This window comes from Passer domesticus, chromosome Z (assembly GCF_036417665.1).
Source record: "Passer domesticus isolate bPasDom1 chromosome Z, bPasDom1.hap1, whole genome shotgun sequence".
In the NCBI taxonomy this organism is placed as follows: domain Eukaryota; kingdom Metazoa; phylum Chordata; class Aves; order Passeriformes; family Passeridae; genus Passer; species Passer domesticus.
In genome coordinates this window covers 13,535,322-13,559,562 of record NC_087512.1, presented here as the reverse complement: position 1 = coordinate 13,559,562, position 24,241 = coordinate 13,535,322, and the positions used below count along the sequence as shown (strand labels likewise).

General features: G+C 40.9%; 1 protein-coding gene across 1 annotated transcript; it reads right to left on the bottom strand.

Moving 5' to 3' along the window:
* On the bottom strand, positions 1–8,842 carry PTGER4 (prostaglandin E receptor 4). Its single transcript, XM_064404441.1, has 2 exons — positions 7,877–8,842; positions 1–744 (listed from the first exon to the last, which is right to left on the bottom strand). The coding sequence occupies exons 1-2, from the start codon at positions 8,705–8,707 to the stop codon at positions 151–153; spliced, it is 1,425 nt and encodes a 474-aa protein (XP_064260511.1). The 5' UTR covers positions 8,708–8,842; the 3' UTR covers positions 1–150.
* Positions 8,843–24,241: the final 15,399 nt, after the last annotated feature.

Here is a 24,241-nt window from a genome sequence, read left to right as displayed (position 1 = left end):
GAAATGTACCCATCACACAGCAAGAGAAAAACAGCCCTTTGAAGCACAGCTGAACCCCTCTTCCCACGAATAGGCAGAACACCTATCTATTGCACCAGTTTTTCCAATGTACCAGGAAGTATCCCCAGGGTTGATGCCTTTCGCGGCTATCTATATGCACTTTTCTGACAAATTCAGTGTCTCTGTGGGGAAGGTGACCTGGAGAGGGCCACTCTTGGGTGCAGAGCTGGCCCCGCCACCAGAGCTGATTTCGCTCACCAGGAAGACGCTCTCGGAGTCGTGTCCCTGTGAGGAGTCCGAGGTGTCGGAGCTCCGCAGTGTCCTTACGGACGTGGTGTCGGAGTGAGCGGAGCTGGCGCTGGGGCCCGGCAGCAGCACGCGGCCCCCGGCGCTGCTCTCGCTCAGCTCCGGAGGGTACAGCAGCGTCTGCGAGGTGCTGCTGATCTCCCTCAGCTCGCGCGAGATGAAGGAGGGCGACTGGCTGGACACGGCAGACGAGGTCCTGCGCCCATCCACGCAGTTGAAGTTGCCCCCCGAGTGCTGCCTCCGAGCCCCTCCAATGCGGCAGAAGAGGCACTTGATCTTCTCGATGGCTTTGCTGAGCACAGTCTTGCGGAGGAGGATGTAGATCCACGGGTCCAAAATGGGGTTCACCGAGGCAATGCGGATAGCTTGCAGGTCAGGGTTTTGCCTGACATCTTCCACTGATCCAGGCCGGTACAGCTGGTTCACAAAGACACGGACCTACCCAAGGGGAAGGGGGAAAAGGAAGACACCATTACATAACTGCTTCAGGATAGAAAAGCTTACACTTCAAAGCAGAGATGTAGATTTACAGATGTAAGCTGTGACAGAAGAGCAGGCTGGCAAAGTTAGGCATCTCAGATTGGCAGCCATGGATTCATTTATGGAAATAGCAAATTAAAACCAGATGAAAATTGTAACACCTTTGTTACATGTAGAAAAAGACAGGCTTTTTCTCTCCCTTACACCTCATATTTAATCCCTGAGCCTCCAAATTTTGGCTGGCATCTTTACAATTTCCCAGGAACAAAGACGTAGACCCATATTCTGCTTCCCTGGTATACCTTAGGTCTCATGCAACCTGCAAAGAGGTAACTGACTGGGGAGACCTGACCAGTTCCTCTAGCAGTAATTATTTAGAAATGAACTGAAACACATACGATAATCCAGGTACACAAGACTCTGTAGGCAAGTCCTGAGTTGTCGATTCCCAAGTTTAGAAATGTATTTTCCTGGCACCTGTCCTTACTGGAACTGTTTATATAACCACAAGTGTTTGCTTGCTGCAGCATGGTTTAGAAAAACAGAAATGTAAAAAAAGAAAAGGAGGAAAAAACCCCTCAAAAGACAGGTCACCCAGCAAGGAGATTTTTAACAGGCCAAGATAATGAGATTATTTCAGCACTGGACTAGGGTACTCTTTTCTCCTATACAGCCAGCATTTTGGTTTTACTTACAAAAATACCGATGAAGTAGTCAAGACTTTAAGATGTTGATGGGTGAGGCACCCATTTAATTAGTGAGACTAGTTTATCATGCACTGATTTTAAAACTGAAGGGCCCTGTCTTCTACATAGAAATGTATTCTTCAGCTCACTCTGCTAGTTTCTTCTTCAGCTAGTCTTTCTCCATGTTTAGAAGCCACTTTTGTAAATGCTGCTGTAAAGCACAGTCCACAATGGCATCACAGGAGCTTGTTGTGTTGATTAGTTTCAAATAGCTCTTCTCCATTTTAGCAAGACCTAAGCAGTGTCCAGTTAGAGAAAGGCTTAGGAAAGCCACTGAGAAGTGAATAATGGAAGATTCTATTTTCTTCAGGTAAGTCAAAATAGATCCCTTAATTATATTTTTATCTGATACAGTAAAAATCTAGTAGCAAAATTATGAGGTTTTTAGTATCTTATCCTTGGCTCCTGAAATTAACCCAGGCCTGCCTAGCTAGGAGGTTACAGTCACTGAGGCAAGCAAAAATTAAAATAAATGAGCCAAATTAGGATAGCTTTCACAAGTAATTTTTTTACGATTTTTTACAAAAATTTTACAATTTTTCCTCCATGTGCAGCCATCCAGGTCTGGTGGAAAATTTCACAATTCTTGAGAAATTTTCTTGCAGGAGGGCAATGTGGTGGCATTCAGCCTTGCCAGTATTCAGAGATGGAATATTCTCCAAAGCTATCAGTAGTAAACTTAGAATAATGCAGAGTCCCTCTGTGCCTACAGTCTCTCTCAAATGGACTGTCAAACTGATGATTTAGTGTATTTCCTTTTTCAGTACTTTTCTCTAGGTTTATGGGTAACCTAGTGAACTCAAGATATGGGAAAATCTTGAATTTAAAAAGCAATATAGTGATGCCAATTTTATCCACAGTTACTCTTCTAATGATTTATAACACTGCCGATGTCTTTCTGACTACTAATTTCTTGGCCTTATCTGTTAGGCCAAACATGCCATTCAGGTGTTTCAAAGAGTATTCCTATGCATGATGGACTTATTTTTATGGTTTTTGAAAAAAATTTTGTTAAGAAACTTTCCTCCTTTTTTAAACACTTGACTTTATTTTAAACTATTTCAGACATAATTTTATTTTTCATTATTAATTTTATTTATAACTAATTTCATTACGATTTTACTTATAAGATCGTAATTTTATTATTTACGACTTTGACTGTTTGATCTGTAAGCAGCTTTCCCTATTTATGCTGTGAATAAAGGATGTGTAAATAAATTATTGATAAATAAGTTGTTGCTCCCAGGCAACACCGCTAGATGGCGCGGCTGCCCCGTGGCGGGTGTGGATCTTTGAAAAATATTTTGTGTATATGTATAATGTGAATATATGTGTGAAGGGCATGTGTACATATGCTCAATATGTATGTGTTTATGTGTATAATGTGTGCATACATACAATAGGTGTGTGTACATGTGTGCAATGTGTATGTGTGTACGTGTATAAATGTAGATATGTGTGTATATGCCTAATGCGTATAACAAATCCACCCGGACCACACAAAAAACAGAAGACACGCTCTGAAGACAGCTGAACAAAAACACAGTTCAGTTCAGCTTGGAGACCTAGCTTACATTTTTTTTTTAAACTCAGAGCTATAGTTACACGTCAGTGATTTAATAGTCGGATTGTTCTTTTGATAAGCAGCACGTGAAATTGAGGTACCTATTCAACCTCTTTCTGCTACCTGGCAGACTTTATGGAAAGACAAAAATGTCTCCCAGTGTTCACTCTGTAGCTGAAAAGGATGGCTGAATTATTGCTAATGGCACAGAACAGCTTGTTTTGTGCTATCTCTGCATGCTGTATTTCCTTTTGACAGCTACGCAGCATGTGGAGGTTAACGATTCACAGAGTGGACGTAGTCAGTGAAAACTCTGATTGTACAAAACTGTTTCTACTTCCCAGAAGAGTCTCATAGACAATGAATTCCCCAGAACGTCATATGCATTTATCAGTTCAGACCTACTGTTGTCTTACATTTTTACTCTATTGTGATTAATGTATCTGCATAGGACCATACGTTCTATCCTCCTTTACTTACTGGTGAAACAACATTTAGTAAAGGATCACTTAAAATTACAGCAAGAGATGTACCCTCTTTTGGCTACAAGTCCTCTGCTGCAGGAGGTAACACGATAAAAGGTATTGCCTGTCATCTTCTAAGCAAGTGCCAAGTAAGCCGAATGCGCTGCTAAATAAATTTGCTTGGATTTGTGCAATTTGAAATGCTAATTAAAAAAGGAAGCAAACTAGAACAATTCAGATCTCTAAAAAATAGGGTACATTAGGTTTGCAGCTGTATAAGTCAGACAACATATCTTAAGAGTACTAGCAGTTTATTTGCAATTAAGAAATATGCAGCTCGAAGGTACATCAAGTTTATGCTCCAGACAGGCACTTGTAGGATCAGAGTCCTTGTGCTGTTTGAGCTTTTCCTTTTTACTAACTACAGATGCAAGTCACAATTTCTAATCCTATGAAGCACTATAAAGTGACTTTTATAGTCACAGTCACACTTGTAATTGTTTCCACAGCTTCCACCTGCCCTCAAAATCTCCCCACATGCTGATATGAATTAAAAAACCATATGGTATTAAGCAGGAACAAGTTTTGCAGCTCCACAAGCCAATAACCTTTGCCCTTCAAGGTCTTACTGTCCGCTTGGTGACTATGCCACTGCCAAAAAATCATGCCTGACACCTTCCAGTTGGTCATGGACAGTCCCTGATACTGAAAAGTTGACACCAGCCAAGCCAAGCAAATTAGATCAATTAAACATCAAGTTAGAAAATCCTAATAATTTAATGCAATCAACAAGATGTACACCCCGAAACATTACATTTTATTTTTCATATCACCATAATTTAACAATAATGTTCAGTGGTTAGAATGAGAAGAAGATCACACACTTGAAAATGTTAAGAGTATTTGACAGACTGCTGGAGTGAATTCCAGACTTTGAGTAGTGTGTGTATTTACTCTTGAAACAGCTTGGTGTTTTCAGAAAGGCCAGATAAAACTTTCTGCTCTGTTCTTGACAAAATCTCTCCTAATGTAACTCATTCCCTACATTTTACACTACGCAATTCTAATTTCTAAAAAGCTCAAAATAGTGTAAGAAATTACATAAGCTGTGTGGAGTCAAGACACAAATCAGCACATAAGTTATGTGCTTTTCTTACTTAATTTTTAAACTCTTGTCATATTCATGTCTTTCACATCCTCTTCTGCACATTGAGAACACACCAGTTTATATGAAGTTTCCTTCACAAATCTATTTTTCATTCATCTTTTTTTCCTTGATCTATTTGATCAGTCTTCTCTCAAGTTCATTCAGCATTTTGGATAACTCCCATAATTTTGTTACAGCACTTATTACTTTAAACTTTTGCAGATTTTATGAATAATCACAAAAACTCTAAACTACCCTATGTGTAAATCATATGCTAAAGCATCTCATTATTAAAACCTGCTGTTTAATATTACAGGTCTTGAAATTTTTTTCTGTCAAACCACAATAAGTGGGTCCTGTTGGACTGACTCCATCTGTTGTCCTACTATCTTGGAGAAAGTGTTTGCTCTAAAATGTTAGAGGTTTATGTGTTTCTTTCAGAAGTTGCTTTTCTTTGATTTACTTGATGGTTTATTGAGCTGAAATCATCAGTGGGAAGTCAGCTCATCAAAAGAAAACTTAAGTCACAAAGCACCCTCTGAGCCTGCTTGGTGTATCTGAATCATGCTGGCACCACTTTTATGGTTCTTGATGACTGCCAGGCTGACCTGAGGACTCCTTAAAACTCCTCCGAGTCATGAAAATGTAAGTCTATTAGTATATATTAGTCTATATTAGTTATCAACCTACTTCGCCTAGTGGCTCTGTCTAGGGATTTATACTATAAAGGCGTCACTTCTCTGAGTTTCCCCATTCTTAACCTCAGTGTCCGTGCATCCAGAGGGCTCAACACAGCAGCATACCTGGCAGTTCATCATGGCACAAAGCAGCAGAAGTGGCTGTGGCTTTATTCCCTCAGAGGGAGGCAAAAGACTTAAAAAAGCTACTTAACAATGAGGAAATTTAACCACACTGGACACTGTAATGATGTGTATATATGTGGTTATTTGGGTTTGTTTTTTTAGAGAAAACTTCCTTTTATTTTTAGTCAACCATCTAAATGAAATGAGAGTTTCCTACGTCATTTTAGATAGAGAAAATATATGCTGCTTTACCAGGTAAAAGCTAACTTACGTGCACATTCCCAAGGTAACACTCTGCCTTTGTACGAAGTGAAATCAAGGTCTGGGAGAGCTATACAACTTTTATCACCTGCACCTTCACATACTTCTGCTATATGCAAGTTTTTCACTAGCTACTGTTTAAATAATAAACCTTTTGCCCCACCCAGGTTCATTAATTTTAACTCTCAACAATCCAGTTCACTTTCTGGTAAACCCTCCCCTTTTGATTCCTTGTCCCCCCCTCCTTTTCCTAAAGTATTATTAAAAGACTGTCCAGGTGCAAATGGATATAAACTATTTAATTTTGCCTTTCACATTCAGACTTCTCAGCACTCCTCTAGCTGCTTTGCTACAGGATAAGGCTTGGCTTGTTTTCTGAAGCTACTTAAATCCATCACATCATGACACTATATTTAATTCAGAGAACTCATTCTCTGCATTTACTAAGCACTTCTTTTGAAAATGCAATATTGTTCTCTTGTGAAGTAGCTGTTTTGATGCTAGATTAATCAAGGTAAGTACTGTCACCCACCAGTACTGTTGGGGTTTTGGCCACCTGATGCATCCCAGTGCAGCGAGTCAGCTTACCCCTGCTGTTCCTGGAGCTGGACTGCAGGGCAGGCTGGCACAGTTCCTCTGTCTAAGGCATGTGCTCCTCCCGGGGACACCGTGTGTGCAGCTCAGGCAGCACCTCTCAGCCTCCTTTGGGTGTCAGGCAATGAACACATGGCACCATGCTCGCTCACACCTTGCCACCACAGCGAGTGACAATGCTGAAGGAGAGGAGATGGCCTTTGGTAATGGCCAGGACCCTGGTGCTACAGCACAGCCACACTTCACCGTCTCCTGTTTGTCAGGAATGTGGCAGCTCTGACCACCCCTTGCCATTACAGCTCCTCTGAGCAGGGGGACAAACTTGCTGACACGTGAGTCTTATTCACAGGCACTTCTCCCACCTTCCTTACAGTGATAGACACTGCTCTGCATCTCCTGCTGGCCAGCTCTTTTGACAGACAAGGCACCCCCTCGCTATGACAGAGGGATCACCCTAATGACAAGAAGCCTCCTTAAAACAGTCCTTCTTAAAACACCTTCTGTCTGATAGCCACTGCTTTAGTCCCTACACTGTGTTTTGTAAGATGGCAAATAAGGCAAGCCAACTATTTGTTTAATGTCTCTGAGCCAGTGTAGGACAGGATTTTTGACAAGCTTTATTATGGCTGTTGGCAAGGAAGAACTCTGCCTCTAGCTGGTGGATTTGGATTTTTTTGTCTTTCCTGAAGTTAGGGTGGAGGAATAGAAAAAAGTGGATCCTGTGTGTTCAATTTAATAACACTGATTGTGTCAGCCTTTTCAGAAAATGAGCAAACAGTTAGTTGTAACGTTGTTTGACATTTCAGCATGATCTCAAGGTTTATGTGGGCCAGATTCCTCCAACTCTCATTTTCACTGAGCAATACACCAACAGGTGGTTCCACTGAGTTCACTCCTCCCACTGTGTGGGGAACTCCTGCAAGGATGCCTGGCATCTACCCCAGAGATGGTGCATGAATCCCTGAGGAATGGAAGCTCAGCTTAGGTTTTGGTTATGAAAAACTCTGTATGTTGCTAGTGCCAAGTGATCACAACTCTGTCCTCCTTTTGCAAGATTCCTCAGGGAATCTTGCACCCTACAGCAACACCATGCACATTTTGAAAACACACCAAACAGCCAGAAATGCAGGCCAGCCCCAAGCCTCACTTATCACAAATTAATTTTGCACATGAACTTTAAAGTGCTTTCAGCACTCAAGATTTTACTATGTGGATTCCAGCTGAACAATTATTGAGATTTTTGGCAGTCCATTTTAATCATGTAAAGGACTCCAAGACTTGGGATAAGCAGGTTTCTTTTTGTGTAAATGTAAATGTACTCAAATTTCTCTTATCACGCATGTATGCTAGCAGCCACTGAGTTATTACAACAATTTGTGACACCAGCTACAGGTGCCACAAATAAGCACCTATTCCAACAGGAATCTCTTTGACAAACACAGACTAGGCGAAGAAAATATTCTGCAGTAAAGGGTGATGGAACAGAAGAGAGGCTGCATGATGTTACTCACCACCAGAGGAATGGAGCAGATGACCACGACCAGGGAAGTGGCAATGAGCAGAATAACCATCTGGATTTCTGCTCCAGCCATCCGACGGAAGCTCCGGCGTCTGCGAAAGTCAGATAAACGGCTGGAGGTGGTGTCTGTCCCCAAGGACGTGCGCCGCATGAACTGGCGGTGCATGCGAATGAGGGCCACGCACACCAGGATGTTGCAGATCACAGTCACCAGGATCAGGAAGGAGCTGAAGCCCGCGTACATGTAGGAATATGCTGCATGGGTGGACACATTTGTTCGCCAGTCTATGAAACACCAAGTGTAAGGGTACTGCAAAGTAGATTTGCCGAGCCCCATGCTGGGGAGAGCGCAGAACAGCACGTTGGAAGCGTAGATGGCAAAGAGCGTGAGCCCTGCCAGCTTCTTGTCTACGTAATGGTTGTAGAAATAGGCATGGTTGATGGCCAGGTACCTCTCTATAGACATGGCACAGATAATGCTGAGGCCAGAGAGACCAAAGAAGAGGAGGATGAAGGAGCTGTACTCACACAGTGCAGCTCCTCCTGGCCATTGGTTCTGCAGGTAAGTGGCAATTGTGACCGGACTCACCAGGCAGGTCCCCAAGAGATCTGTGACCGCCAGTCCACAGACCAGCGTGTAGAAAGTGGTCTCCTTCTGCTCCTTCCTGGACTTGCAGAGCACCACGATGGCTATGAGGTTGCCCACCACGCCGAAGATGAACATGACAGTGGGGATGGTGGGGGGCTTCCCGCCTTCGGCGCCGCTGGCGGTCCCGTTGGCGGAGCCGTTCGCAGGTGGCATGGTGGTGGGGTCGAATGACATGATACCCACGCTGCAGCTGGCGAGCTGAGAGACGGCAAGATCGGGTCCGAAAAGGAAAAGCCGAGGAAGGGAGGGGAGAGGGTTGTATAGTGCGAAAGTAAAAATTCAAATTCGCGAGAAGTTATTAAAAAAAAAAAAAAGAAAAAAAAAAGAAAAAAGTGGTGCGTTTCAGTTAAAGAAAGAAAGGAAAAAATGTCCTAAAATGAAGCCGAACCGGGGTGCCGTCCGTCAACCACCGACCGCAGCCGAGGGAGCCGGGGCTGCCTCTTCCTGCCGCAGCGCTCCGCGCCCAGCCCGGAGGGGGATCGGGGCGGCCCGAGCGGAGCCGCCTCACGCCTCTCGCACCGACGCCGGGGAAGGCTCAGCGCGGCGCTGGGGCGGCGGCTCCAGGTGCCCTCGGGGCGGCGTGAGAAGGTGCCGGAGCGCGGTGGCCGCGGCTCATCCCCCGCCGCCGACCGGCGCTGCCCTGCGCTGTGCCGAGCGGTGCGGGCCGTGCGGGGCGCGGGCACCGTCTCAGCTCCCGCGGCGCTCCCGCCGAGTTTCGCCGCGGAGGGCGGGGGCGGCCGGGGCCGCTCCGCCGGCGCTCCCCGCCCTCTCGCCCCATTGGCCGCGGCGGGCAGGGCAGGTTGCGCGGGGCGGGCGCGGGCGGGGGCCGGGGGCGGCGGGGGCACCTGTGCTCTGTACGCTGTGCTCTGTGCGCTGTGCCCCTCGGGGGCGGGCGGCGGCAGCGCGGGCTGCTCGCACCGCGAGGGCCGCGGCGCTGGACGGCGTTTGCCGCGGAGCTGGGCTGTCGCTTGCCCGGCCCGCCGTGCTCCAGCGAAGCTGCCGGGGAGCGGTCCCGCTGTCCGTGTGCCGGGCCCGGCCCGTGGCTCCGCCGGGCCGCGCAGCGCGGGGAGGGGCGCGGGTGCGACGGGGACACCGCGCAGGACGGCCGGCGGGCGATGCTCCGGCATCGGGGCGGCGTGTCCCGCCGCCGAGGGGAAGATCTGTGCTGCCTGTTTCTGTTAGTGTGGGTACCGAGCGCAGGAAGCGTGTGTGCGCGTTCAAGGCATGCCTTTGTATGTCTGTACCGAGAATTTGTTCGGTCTTGACTGTGAGACGGTCGTGTGTGATTGGGAAATAGGGTTACACTTGGTGGCTAAGCCCTACGATTATAGTCAGTCTTATCAGGGCTGATGGAAGGAGAGCAGTCACTGTATGCAGTGCCTGTGCGAAGCTTTCACCCGAGCGGTGATGGTGGTGATGTAGTCTCTACTCCAAAAATGTCCACACAAGACCTACAGCCACAAGTATGTCCGTAGGAGTTTCTGTGCTAGTGACCTGTGCTATCGCTTCTGGCTCAGGGATGAAGCTTCACACTGACATGCTGGATTTGACACCTGCTGGTCTATTGCCCTTGTACACTTGGTGACATTAGTTGCTACAAAGAGCACAAAACCTCCATCCCAAAACATGACATTAGTATCCTTTGAAGAATCTCTTCTCTGGTGTAAAGGCAAAATGTATTATGAAAGTCTATTATTTGTCAGTCTTATCATCTTCCATCTCTTTTATTTCCTTTAAGCCTATGAAAATTATGCCTGTGGACTTGCTATCAGTAAAGTCATGATAACATCATAATATGCTGATGACAAAAGTACTGACAGAACAAAATATATGAGGACAAGTTTGTACTATGGGAAAGAGAACTAGGAGTTTCAGTTTTCAGTGCTATATAGGCAGACATGAAGAAAAAAAGCTGCTTTTTATTTGATCAGCTTTTTATTTAGTGTTGTTATATAACATTGAAAACTAAATTGCAGTTTTAGAAAAAACCTTGATTTTTACTTATTACATATAGGGATGAATAGACTGTAGCAGTGGTGGTGATCTGATCTGTTCAGAGAAAACAAACAATACTCTTCCTTTTCCTGGTATTGGTGGCTCTTTATTTTTTACAAAATTAGAAAGTCATTCTGTCACAAGCACATGGGTACAGGTGGGAGTAGAGGTTGACCAGTTATATTTGCCTATCAGAAGCAAATTAGAAGCACTTCAAAGGAATTTCCAAAGTAAATGCAGCACAAAGGTTGTTTTTGCTTTCAAACAATTTTCTGACTGTTGCAGGGAAGCTGACCCAGGTGCAGAGCAAGCTCTGAATTCAGGAGGTGTAATTGCACGTGCTTTCTCAGCAGCCCCTTTTTCATACACCAGGATTTTGGAGCACTGGCATTAGCACTGGGATTCATTTAACACATGTGCAGCAATATTTACCAGCATGGAAAAAGAACTTCCTTGCTTCCCTGAAGCAGTGCAAAACTTTTTCATGACTAAAGGCAGAGGAAATTATTTTTGTTTCTTTGTTGGTGCCTTTTTTTCACTTATTTTTCTCATCTTCACATCCCATCTTATGAGGTATTTTGCCCACCTCATAACAGATGGTGTGTCTTAACAAGGCTCAGTCTACAGCAGAGGTTGCCCCGGCCCTTCTGTGTGTGTGTGTTTACATGAATGTGGATGTGAAAGAGTGAATGCTGTATTTTTTTCCTGTAAGGTCTGCCTTAAAATGGATACACCTGAAGAACTAACTAAAAAGTGCAGGGAAGTCAGGAAAATCAATGAGGAAACAACATAAAAAAACCCAAAACCCAACCCAGGTAACTGTACAAAGAAGTATAGCTTTGAGTGCAAAGCTGTTCAATTTTGTGAAATAGTGTAAGTTCTTTAATTAGAGAATAGGATAGAAATCAGTCATACAATTGTGGGATGGGTTTCTGGGGATGTGAGCTTACTGTGTCTACCCATTGTCTAGCTTTCAGTGTTATTAGAAAAATACAGTAACTTTTGGGAGTTTCCCACTGAACTAATGGTTTTGATATATGGAACTCCTAGTCAAGATGAAAAGCATAATCACGTGAAATCCTTAGTCTTCTGGGCAAAGCAGACACTGTGGTACTGAAGTGGAACTGAAAAAATGAAGAAATTCCACTTGTAACATGAGTTGTCATCCTCTCGCAGCAGAAATGTCACACATTGTGGCATTGAGTAACCACCAAAGAACTTCTGTTTGTGAGGAAACCACTTACGTGAGAAGTCAGAGTACCACAAATTAAAAGCTTTGAAGGGTAATCATATATGGAAAAAAACCCTTCCATGAATTTCAGATATCCTAGATTAGAAAATATTAGAACAGTCAAAATATTTAGGATTTACTCATAATTGCCTCACAGTAAATTTTTTCTGATTATAATGCTCCAGTTTTTAGAAATTTAGTTGTGACAAACATGAGTCAACCAACTACTGTAGCTTGATCAGTTGAGATGTATAACTAACTGTGGTCATATATCTAGCTTGATGAGAGATTTTAATTAAAATATTTGACTTCATTTCTTTTCTTCCATGACATATTTATTCAGCATGTCTCAGCTGCCATGTGGTATCCCTTGTATCTCCTTTAGCTGGTGGAGGCTTCCAAAACCTTACCTGCATTGCTCAGGGGCAGCTGGAACAGAGCCAAAACAACTATGCAAAGGCCTTTCTGCTGTTTGTTAGTAAATTTTAATACTGAAATGCCCATGTAGATATTTGAATTGATGGGTATTTTCTGGCAGTGCTTCTATGAGTTCCACTTCCAGAGTAGTGATGTCTTCAGCAGGCAGTGGAAATGTGTATACAGCCAATTTTGGAAACTTTGCACTGCTCTTAGCATGCTGCAGGTCTGAAAAACATTTTGCATGTGAAAGTCCTATTGCATATTTGGAGTTCAGTAGTATTCTTGACTTACTCAAGAATTTGTCAGCCTTTCTCCTTTCGTGGAAAATTTGGCTGTGGGAAAACTTTATTTCTGGCTTTTTGCTTAATTTTAGTTGTCATGTTTTTGACACATAAAGTTTTTTTCAGGAAAAAAACCCCAACTGTTAGAGTAAACTCTGTCTGTATGCCAAAATAAAATAATTATTAATAGACAATGGAGATAGACTGAACCAAATGTTGCATAACAGTCTTTAATTAATAATTAGAAGAGAAAAATTAAGCAAGGAGTAAGCTGAAAAACTGTTTCAGAGGAATTGGTGAATTCTGTAATGCCACTTGAACAGAAGTAGCATTGGAAGTAGATAAAAATTTTATACTTTAAAACATAGAATATTTTCCTGCCCTCATACTTTTGTATAAAATCATCACATTTGGTAACAGTTTGGTTTGTCTTTTTTTGTTGTTGTTGTTTTTTTTAATTCTAGTTATTACTAATATTACTAGAATTATTACTAGCACTTCTGGCACTTTTCCTTTGTTCTTGGTAAAACATTGTAATGAGTGGGGGCTTTTCCAGGGTGGGTGGTTTTTTGTGGAGTGGAAGCAGTCCTGTCCCATTCCTGCTCTTCTTGCTGCATGCCTGTCTGGGAGAGAGCTGCAGAATGCCACTGCCAAGGGACCCAGGGGTGCACCCCCGTGGGACACTGTGTGTAAGACAGCTCTATAATTCACTCCACAGTCATGTGTTCCATATTAGTCAATCATGCTACTGAAGTTTGGGGGTTTTTTGACTGTGTAAATGATGCTGTTAATCTTTGTAGCACACTGGGTTTTTCCTCTGTAATAACGTCCATAACTGTGCTAGTTCACAATTCTATTTTGGCAGTTATGAAGTCTGCATTAGTTGTTAAAATACTTAAAATGCTTAAATTTAGATTTTCAGTCTGTTTATTTGGAACATATATGTGTATGTTAAAATAGATTATCCTTCCACTGTTGCTTATACTGCCCTATTTATTTATTTATTTTTAAGTTGGCAGTTTGTACTTGCCTTTCAGAGGCCAACAGAAATGGGAAGTTCATAGAAGAGCACTGATAAATAGCTGCCAACATATTTTCTTTTTTTAGCACCCTTAAAGTACTTTTGACTGTTTCAGGCATTACCTGATGTATTACATGTAGCCAGCTAAGCCAGATCCTATGCAGAAAAAGATATTTAGAGTTAAATTCCTCTTTGGCACAAACTCTTACCTTCACTGCAGTAAACTTGTATTTTAGAATATATGCTGGATGAGTTGTACAGGTGCCTTAGAATATACTTTGTTAATATTAGTAATTGTAATTGTTTTGTATTTCCGTGGCAGATGCTGTGTGCTGTTTCATTTTCTTGAGGGGAGATGCTGTAACTGGCAGCTGTGGTGGAAGCAGAAACAACCCAGAATTGCACAGGAAGCAGTGTGGCAGGTTCTGTTCCACTCTGGCTGTTCTGCAGATTTTCCATGAGAGATCATGGGACTGAAGACCCTTTTCAAAGATCCTGACTGTAATTCTATGACAGTATCTGTGTGCCAGAAATTTAAACAAAGTATCAGGCTTTCTCATGGTTATTTTTGGGGTTTTTTTAGGTGGTGTGATATCATTATGTCAGGGTGTGATATACACCCATATTCTGTGGATTTGAAGAAAGAATGAGAGCTTTGCATTTCTGTTTGAAAATAGAAACTTTTATTGAGTATTAAAAACTGTATAAGAAAGGCACCTGTGATGAAATCAGTGGACCTGTGATTTTTGTATCTGGTTTAACAGTCGTGGATGTGGCTTAACTCATGATATGGTTTTGTAGCATTCCTTTCTCTGTTGTCATACTTGGCTTTGTTTTTTGTTCAACACCTCCATGTAAAATAAACTGTAGTTTCTCTGGAAAATATATTGCCTGTGTACAAATTGTGTTCTGTGTCTGTCCTGGTGAGGTGGTCCAAGAAGATGGTCAGTAATTTCGAGGTGAAATTGTTTCATTCCATGAAGGTACTGGGACTATTTTGGAAATGTCATAGTCTGTGCTGAGTCTCTGCTACCTTTGCAGTGTGAGGGCTGGCTTGGGCATAGGATTTGAGGATAGATGTGAATTACAATCAGCTGAAAGTTTAATAGAAATTTCTTCTTGTACCATCCTGCCCATTGTGGGGCTGGACTTGAAAGTGTTTCCAGCTGTCAGAATTGACTAGTAGCGCAGTGCAATGGCTTTTCTGTTACCTGGTGGAAGAATTTTCTGAATAAATGCTGAGGCTGGGCTCCTTGGGAAAGATTTTTTCTTAATGCTTGCTGTTGCAGTTACTCAGAAAGGGTTTGTACACTGTGTAACTACTGTATGTGATCAACTCTTGCGTGGGGTGAATTATGTTACGTTAAGTATTGAATTCTAAAAGATTCCAGGACCAAGAAAAATAAGAGAAACCAGGAAGTTACTGGATATTATCCGTTACTCAGCAGCTTGGTTCTTAGAAAAATCTATTAAAGCTCCCTGAAAAAAAGCCTAATTTTGTGGGAATGATTCATGTATTAGGTGAGTCAGTTATCTTTCACTAAGAGGACACTGGCTACAAAATCACTGGAATAAGCTCCAGCTTTAGTAAGTCTGCAACAAATGACAAACTGTATTTGCAGCAGAATGTTTTTAAGAGGGTCCAAAAGAAGTTTTCAAGGAAATGTTTTCTTGCCTGTAAATTCTCTGTTATTCCAGCAGAGGGTAGTTTATCCTCTAGGAAGCTAGGTGTGTTGAAGGAATGACTGGGAAAGGTAACTTAATGATTCCCATTTCCTCTTGTTTTAGATAGGGCAATAAAAATTAACTTCGATAGACTGACCTCATCAGATTAACAAATACTAAAACATATTGTTAGGCTATGGTATGTTCTTAGGCTGGGACTGGAAAAGGCAGCCAAATTCAACAGCAGTCCCATTTCTGTCCTGCTACCAAGGGCTTCATTTGCCCTTCAAGAATTACTGCAGTTTGCTTGTGCTGAGAACAGTTGCATTATCAGCTTAAGAGCTATTTCACTTTCATTTGTCAGCTAGTGAAGTAGATACAACATGAAGCTTTTTTTTTATTTCAAATACATGAAATCACTCTAGTTGAAGAGTGTTTGGCTTGTTTACAGTTGCTTAAAAGCCCTTCTTATTGCCACTGCACTCACTGCTGCAGTAGCTATTGCTGAGGAGAATATATGTTTGCAGTCTGTCATGGTATCCACCTGCAGCAGCTCCCTGCTCTGCTCACTGGCAGTGGGTGTGGACTGGGGATGCTCTTTCCATGGTCTTCTCTTCTGTGGTATTTTATTTTAAATCAGTCATCAGGAAGCAGTCCTGAAGTGCCTTTTGTGGCTGTCAGTCCTGAGGTGCAGCAGCAACTATTGACAGGGGATCATGAGTGAGAGCTGAACATTTGAAAGGGTAGCAGAAGATATGTGAGGATCCACAGTTGTTCAGTTGCCACATTTCAATGAAGCCCTGTTACTCAGAATTTGTTTCCATTCAAAGCAGTGAAGGAATATACTAATATTTATATTTTTGTTTATCTTAGTAAGAGGTGTAATATGATTAATATTTTGCTGCATATTTTAATCTTAAATTTCTATATAATTTGCTCTTAAAAAAACCCCAAAACATACAAGGAGCTTTCCTGTAAGAAACCTGTGAATGTGATCAGTGCCAATCATGTCTGTGCTTCCATGGCTAGCTTGATCTTGACATTACTGTCACTTGGAGCTTTCCCTGTGATGCTCCAGGGAAGCACAGTGAACTTCACAGGACTTCTCTCTTGCTTTCTTTCTTGATTTCTCACTTTCTGGTAGGTATGTAATTCACATCTAGCTGTATCCCTCTGTGTTACAGACTTTCCCCTCCTTTTCTAGTTTTGAATTTCAGAAATGACACATTTTTGGTTTCTACTTATGATTTTCTACTTCTTGGTTAAAAATGCCCTAACTTTATCAGGGATGAATAATGTGTCTGAATTCTTTATTTTGGAATAACCAAAATAAAGGTATAACCAGTTAACTTGCTTGTAATTTTTACATCAATATTCTACATGATCAAAGGAATACAGAAAAACCTTTGCATGGATCTGGAGAAGACATATGTTGTGTTGTCTACCAATTATACAAGAAGCCTAGGCAATTAATCTCTTAGTGCAAGCACTTTGGTAAGCTGTGTTACTAACGTGGGATGATTCCAGACGTGAATACCAATCCAAGATCGCTTTTGTCTAAACATTAGACAGACAAAAGAAGGAGGAGGAACCCAGGACAGCTTTTCCAAAGTCATACATAGTGTTAGTGCCAGATTTGCTACTTGCCAGTCCCTTCCAATCTTGTGAACTTTGTTGCCTTTCAAAGTGGAAATAACTTTGGAGGAGGCAGACCCATTTATAGTTGATTTAATGTATTTCATTTGTACTTTTTGTTGTTTCACTGGTAAGCAGTTTGCAAAGCGATAATGCCTGGTTAATTGAGACTGTAAGGTTGTCACACAGGTGAGGAATGTCTGTGCTAGGAATGAATAAATTTTAAATATAAGTAAACTTCGAACCACTGCACTCCATAACAACAGTTCACCGTTTATTAAATGTATGTATTAGCTTAGTAATATTTTTGAGATGTTTGTAAGAGAATATTCGTATGTGCTTAAATTTATATATCTTATTCATTATTCTGACATTTGGCTATGGTAGAGTTACAGACTGGAACAAAAATGAGCTCCATTCTCTTTAGAAATGTAGATAGATAATAGTTTTAAATAATATACACATTGAATTCCTGATGCTGTTTTCTTCACCAGCTGGAAAGCCTCTTGCTGTCGGAAAGGCATTCAGTATGTTTGACATTAAGGGTGGGGGAATGTTTGTGTAATTATAAATGTTAGACTTGCAAATACGCCTTTTGATTGCAACAGCCTGAACTTCCACATGTCAACAGGAATTTTAACTTCACAAGATAATCCTTGGCTTATGTACCTTGGCACCTTTCTCTTTTCTATATAATTTCAATACGTATATAGCCAAATTGTAGCTGAATCTTACATGTGTGCACATGAGACATTTGGATACTGTAAGTTCTCTTGACTAAACGTTGGGTTGCTCCAGCTACTGTGTGCAGCTGTAACAGTTTTGGTATTGCGATGAAAGCTGAAATCACACAGCGTGTGAGTAATTACCTGTGATCTTACAGGCTTGCAAGTGATATCTTGTGCAGTGCTGCTGAGCCTGGTATTAATTCTAGAAAGGCTGCTGGTTGCTAAAGTCTGAACATTTTCAAGGAGCTGTATGTGATTCTTTCCTAGTTATGTAGCACAAAAACTGCAGTGCCTTACAGTGTCTCCACAGTGCTTCACAGGCCAGTCATTTTTAATGTGGTGGTATTTTTTTCTTTCAGCAGAAGAAATTCTTTAAGAACCTGGTTATGGTTTCAGGAAGCAGAGTGGCTGCAGCTTTCATCTGATCTGAGAAGGAAGAATGAAAGAAGATTGCAACTGCAACCATGTTGTGAAGGATTGCACTTTAGGACTGTTTGCTTTAGGATGGCAAATGAAGTATCTGTGTGCTTCCCATCCTTTCATAGATAAACTGAATTTCACATGCATGACATGTGTTGTCAAATCCTGGGAATGATCAGAAAAATAACTCAGGATATCTTAAGTATTTCTGTGGTGTGAGAGACTCCTTGAGACATGCTGACAAGAAAGAAAAAGCAAAAAAAAAAAAGCAAAGGAGCAGTATTTCTTGATGATAAAGGCCTCTGGAGATCTCAAAGGTTTATTTTATTTCTTCCTGCATGTGTGATATGCTTACTGCAGTGGTGCTGCAGCCTCACCCACCTGAGCAGGTGCAAACATAGCAGTGCTGTGGGACACCCTCTCTGACATGGCAGATCTCGAAGGAATGTCTGTGATGTATCACTCGGTTCATGGACATGTATGCCATGTGGAGAGCATTCCTGCATAATGTCCTGATGCACATTAATTAGACAAGTAAGATACTCATGTGATGTAAATCATCCTTTCTTGGAGATGTACTGATTCATATCTCAAGTCAGGATCTAACCCAGTATGCCCAGTATGTCAGAAATAACAACCTGTTTTACAAATAATCTAAACTATTTTTTGGTATGTTCAGGGAATGTTTTATTTTAGTGATTAATGGTTAATCATGTTAATTTTATTAGTGTGATGAGAGAAGGAATATTATCTGTAAAGGCTGTGGAAAGATGGTAGCTTTCAAGAGAACTGGTGTGGTGCACAAATTGTAGGAGGCTTGGTAATAAAACTGTAAATATTGGAAGAGAGGAATATAATAGGAGCATGTGGAGGAGTGGAGTTGGGGAAGACTTGTTTTGTAGTTGCACTTCTTTTTCTTGCAACTTCATTTTCTTGCAACTTCATTATTTGTATGTCTTAAACGTTGTCGTCACTCTATTTCCTCATGACTTTCTGTTGGATTGAAGTGAATGCTCTCAGTCTGGGCTGCTCACTCTGTTGTCTTGTGTACACCCAGAATCGTGCTGACCCCAGATGATCAAGATATTTTCCCACTCTGGCAGTGGCACTGTGCTTCTTGATCTCTTCTCTAAGCTGCTGGGCACTACACTCACAAAGAAAAGCGTGAAAAGTTGCCGCAGCTTCATGCTTTGCTGTACCGAGGTGCATGGTGTTTCTGAATTTTCATCATTAAGGTTAGGTTAGGAAGCCTCTAGGAAAAGTTAGTTAAACGGCAAATCCCAACAAGCTGAATGGACAGCTGCTTGGGAGAGATCTTAAAAACAGGGGGTACCTTAAGCATTGTCATTTTGTGGGACCAGTGTCCTTCAAGACAGGATCGCTTTCCTGAAATTAACCGTATGGCCTTTTTTGTTCAAAAACTCTCTCTGTTCTGCTGCTTGCCTGCCACTCCCAACTTGTGCTATGCACTACCTCAGCAGTTAAAAGGCAGCAGGCTTGCATTCAGTTTCTTCCTATGCCTGAGGGAGCTCTAATCATCATCTCCTATCTTCCAGGAAAGTATCCTGGCTATAAAATACTGAGGTGGGATGGTTGCAGTCTCTCCTCTTGAAGGTGTTTTGCTGTGTGTGGAATAATTAAATATTAATTGGGAGTGCGAAAGAAGATCAGTTTGCAGATTAGCTCACTCTGGGAGCAGAGAGACATGGGTTTAAAGCCCTAGCTCCAGAGAGTGCTTGTTGTTAGTCCTGCCTGGTTTTAGTGCCATCCAGGCCCCTTCAGCCTGGTTTTCTGAGCATGTCTTTGATTAGAATGCCACAGTTAAGGGAAGCAGCAGAATGTGGAACTATACATAGATATGAACAGAAGTGAAACTGATAAAATTAAAATAGTACTAAAGATGTCAGCTCTCTTGAGCAATAGCAGCTGAGTGTGCTGATAGGCAGGTTTAACTAACAGGGATGATGCTGAGTATCTAATTTGGAACTTAAGCACCAAATTAAGCATCTAAATCCTACCTCTAGTGTACTTATACAGATCTAACCATAAATTTCAATGCATGCTGAAAATGTAAGGTGTTTTTGCAGTCCCATGCAGCCTTTCGTGCTACTATCACTGCTTTGCCCCTTTTTATGTTGTATCTCTCAAACCTCCTCCTTGTGTCTTTTGCTTTCACAGCTTTCCGTTTCCTTTCGTTCTATGAAGAATCCCTCCATTCTTTTTTGCTAGATTCCATGTCTAAAATTGCCTTTTCAAATACACTGTGCCATGTGTCAAAGCTGATTTTCTTACCAGTGGTTCCTGCAGGCTGTTTTTGTATGGCAATGATGGCATTGACGCTCTTTCTGCTTACTTTTTTTCTCACAGGAACTAATCTATGTGTTTTATCTGAGTTACTATCCTAGATGAATATTTTACTGGATAGTCATTGGTAATCACCTTTTGAGGGATTAATGGTTCATCCAGTATCTTATAAAAATATATAAAGATATAAATAGTAGAAATTGTCTGTACTAATAATATTGTTATCTGTGATTTAATCTCTTCCAGTGTTTAGGGACTATGCAGTTTATAGGACTTTGTTCTATTTCTTTAATGAGTATGACCATGAAGAAAATCAGGTGCTTTTTTCCCCCCAGTTTCATTACTGGCTCAGAAGGAACTGGGATGATAATTGTATTTTCAAGATATAATCGATATACTTTTAGTTATCAAGTACTAAGCGTAATAAAAACCCTTATGTTTTCAAGGTTGTGATGGATGTTAAAGTTAGCACTTTACTGCAAAGCAATTTTTTTTAGCAGAACCCAGTCAAGAAAGCTAAATTTGTTGTGGTAGTTTGCTTTTGCTGTCACAAGGCTTTGCTAATGCATAGTGTGCTTGTAAGACTCATCCAGTAGCCAAGAGAGTGCCACATAATAAAATACTTCAGAAATTTCTGTAATAAAATACGTGACGTCTATAAACTCTACTGTTTGAAATTATTAATACAAAAGATGATGTTGTAGACGTCAATTTTTTTGAGCCAGTCCGATTCAGGAAGTTTAAACGCCAGAGGCAGCTGTAGTGAATATTTTTTAAAAATTGAGTATTTTGAAAAAGTGTGTCTGTTCTTGCAGGGCCTTATTGGAAGTTCTGAGCCTTGTGTTTTGTCTGGGAGTGAGAAGAGAATGCGTAGAGCAATACCTAAGCACTTACAAACCAGAAAACCTGATATCAAGTGCTTCTTAATAGTAACCAGAAACCTGTTTAGCTGTCTGAAATATCTAATGGTGTGGCAGATTAATGAGTATTTTAGTGATACAGAGAACTGCAGTATCCATTTCAGCAGACTAATGTGAACGATAAAAAATACTATTTGTTTTATCTGAATGACACACAGATATTAGTATCATTCAATTTCAAAGGAAATGGATCATCATGACATTTTGAGAGCACCAGTAGAAGTAATTTTGACTAAACGCTTGCCCACTGATCAAAAAGCACTGTGCATTTTAATTCAGCCCCAACATAAACTATCTATGTCTTTTATCTGTGCAGAGGCAGAGTGAGAAGCATATTCTCTTTTAATACTTTTGTTAAATGTTTGCACTGTTAATTTAATTTTTTTTATCTGTGCCCTGCTTTAAGCCAACTAATGGCAAATATGGTTTTCATTCAGGTGGATGAATTCAGTTACTGTACTCAAAGTGTTTAGCCTTGCAATAATTTCTGGCATCATTATTCAAATCTGTATTAACTGCTTCTACACTTTTTTATTCTCCATCTCCCAAATAATTTAGTATTAATGATAAAACCTGATTCTCCTTGTGAACTTACCAATAAAGCAGTTATGCTGCTGGTCTAAGGGGAAAAAGTATGCAGATATGCTTGGAATTGCCCAATTAGTCACGTCTTTCTAATTTCCCTCTAGCAGGGAAGTAGTGAAAAGAGCTTTTGATATCCAGCCAAGAAAGTTGCATCACAAAGGTTTTAAAATGACAAATTAAATTCCATTAATTGTGACCTGTTTCTATGAAATTACAGTGATGTTCCTAAGTCAAAACAGATTGAAATCATGCTGTGCTGTTCCTGGCTTGTGCTTTCAGGATATTTATGTTATCAGAATATTTGCTGACTGGTTGAACTGAAGGTATGTTGAAAATGTTATCAGCCATTGTCTTGATGAGATGCACAAATGGAACCTTTTTTTTTTTTGCCAGCTATTTTTCACTCACATTTTTGTTCTTTTTTGATCTTGACACTCTTTGTGTCTTTTTCACTTCATTCTTCACATTGGTTTGTTTTTTTTTTTAAGCAGCCTAATTTTATTTGAACTTTCTAATTTTTTCGTTGCCCCAGAGAGACATGAACAGTATGCAGACCTGATAAAAAATAGTATTGGATAACAACTAGCATAAAGTAGCACTGTGACAGCTACATGCCCTCACACAGAGTATTTTTATTTCATTTTAAAATCTGACTTTTTAAAACCCTTTTTCTTATGTTGCATGCATATTTACAACCCCTCAATCTGTCACTTTGGGTTATTCCTGGAAACAGTGCAGTTTTTATATGGAGCAGAGGGGTTAAAACTAATTTGGGCCATGTGTCCTTCTTTCAGATCACCAAATTTAAACCATTTCTGAACTCCTGTGGGGCATACGGTTTTGGGGAAGATTGCAGAGGGGAATAAAAGAAGGAGTACATCTTAAAATTACATTTAATTTCCTCCATGCACTTTAAATTGGCCTCCAGAAGTTTGTTTAGCAGAATCCTTAGAGTCAACAGAACTCTTGAGCACTAATGAGATACAGAAAGATAAATACACTTCATAATAAATTCATGTTACTATCCACTCAGAACAAATTTTAGGGAGGCAAATGAAAATTAAATATTTATAAACAAAATGAACTGAATTGCAAAACAAATTTCAGTCTTTAAGAGGAAGGGGAAGCCTTCTGAAAGCTAAAATTGCTGTTACAGTAACTGGAAGGCTCAAATATTGCACAAGAGATTTAGTCTGACAGCAGATGAACAGTTTAGGGAAATGAACAACTGAGCAGCTCTGTTTCCAGTAGAAGTAATGGACTCAGCAGATTATTTGTGGAGATTACAACCTCGGGAACAGAGGGCTACCAAGGTGATTAGTATTTTTGCTAGTTTTAAGCCTTAACGATCTATGTGTAAAAAGCACACTGAAAAATGCTGCTGACAGTTTTTAAAAAGGGAGCTCAGGCCTCAGTAGAACTTGTCTTCTCAGTAGGGTTACATACTCTTACCATTCCTCTCTGCTTTTCAACTTGCTCTTGCTATTTAATCTTCAAATCTTTTTCTGAGCCTTTGCCACTATGGATGGATGTTGTTCTTTTTCTAAAAATAAACTTGCTGTTTAAGAAGAATTAACAAAGAATTTCCTTGATGTCCTGCTGAAACCTGCATTCCACTGATAAGCCTTTCAGTTTTAGATGACTGAAAGGCAGATCTTTGTCTTCAAAGACATTAGGTTGCAAATAAAAGACCAATATGGAGATTTTCACCCAAATGATGACCCTCTGCAGATCTCTACTTGATGATCTCTACTGTAGGGGGACAATAAAGATACTTTCAATGATATTTAGCTCAGAATGAGACGCTGAGAGGAATATCTGAGAGGAAATTCATTGCTTGGTTTCAGTACAGCAGTGAGAGAAAGGCACATTTTGAAATATCTCCTCTGTTAGGTAGCCTAAGTTTTGCTTTTCAAGAATGTTTCCCTGGCAAGTCCAGCGTTTCCCTCTTTTGCTCTTGAGTCAGAGGACTACCCATGTCACCAGTTCCTTGGCAGCTATGAGGTTCTCCCACAAGTTTCTCTGTACTTTTGCTTCCGAGTAATTATTTTTCTCCTACTTTTTTCTTCTCTTTTTTTCTCTTTCTGTTACCATACCTGCATTTGTCAGTGACTTCTGTGAACATTGACTCTTGGTGTTGGCTAATGTCTCTTGTATCCCTGATGATGTATATCTGCATATATCTGTACACTGTAAACCAGAAAAAATGCCCACGGTTTTTGTTTGTTTTATCCATTTCCAAATTTGCAAATACAGATGTGCTCCTATTGCAATAATACTTCACAATGTAAATATTTTCTATGTATATATTGCATATAGTACCATTTGTTTAAAGAGAAAAGCCCCTGCTGTTGTTTTTTTGCACAGTTAATCTTTCCTAAATTAGATTTAAATTTTTTTTTTTTTGGAAAAAAAAAATTGATAAGTTTTTTTTTTTTTGCTAAGAGTTATTTTTTGGCAATAAAATAAGGACACGCCTTCTCCCAGCAGAATTGGAGAACAT

What these genes read in the sequence shown, in the direction of transcription:
- PTGER4 (XM_064404441.1), bottom strand. Translation starts at nt 8,707, where the DNA reads ATGTCATTCGACCCCACCACCATGCCACCTGCGAACGGCTCCGCCAAC. An exon ending in TCTGCTCCATTCCTCTGGTG is followed by an intron (nt 745 to 7,876) that starts GTGAGTAACATC and finishes CCCCTTGGGTAG; the next exon opens with GTCCGTGTCTTTGTGAACCA.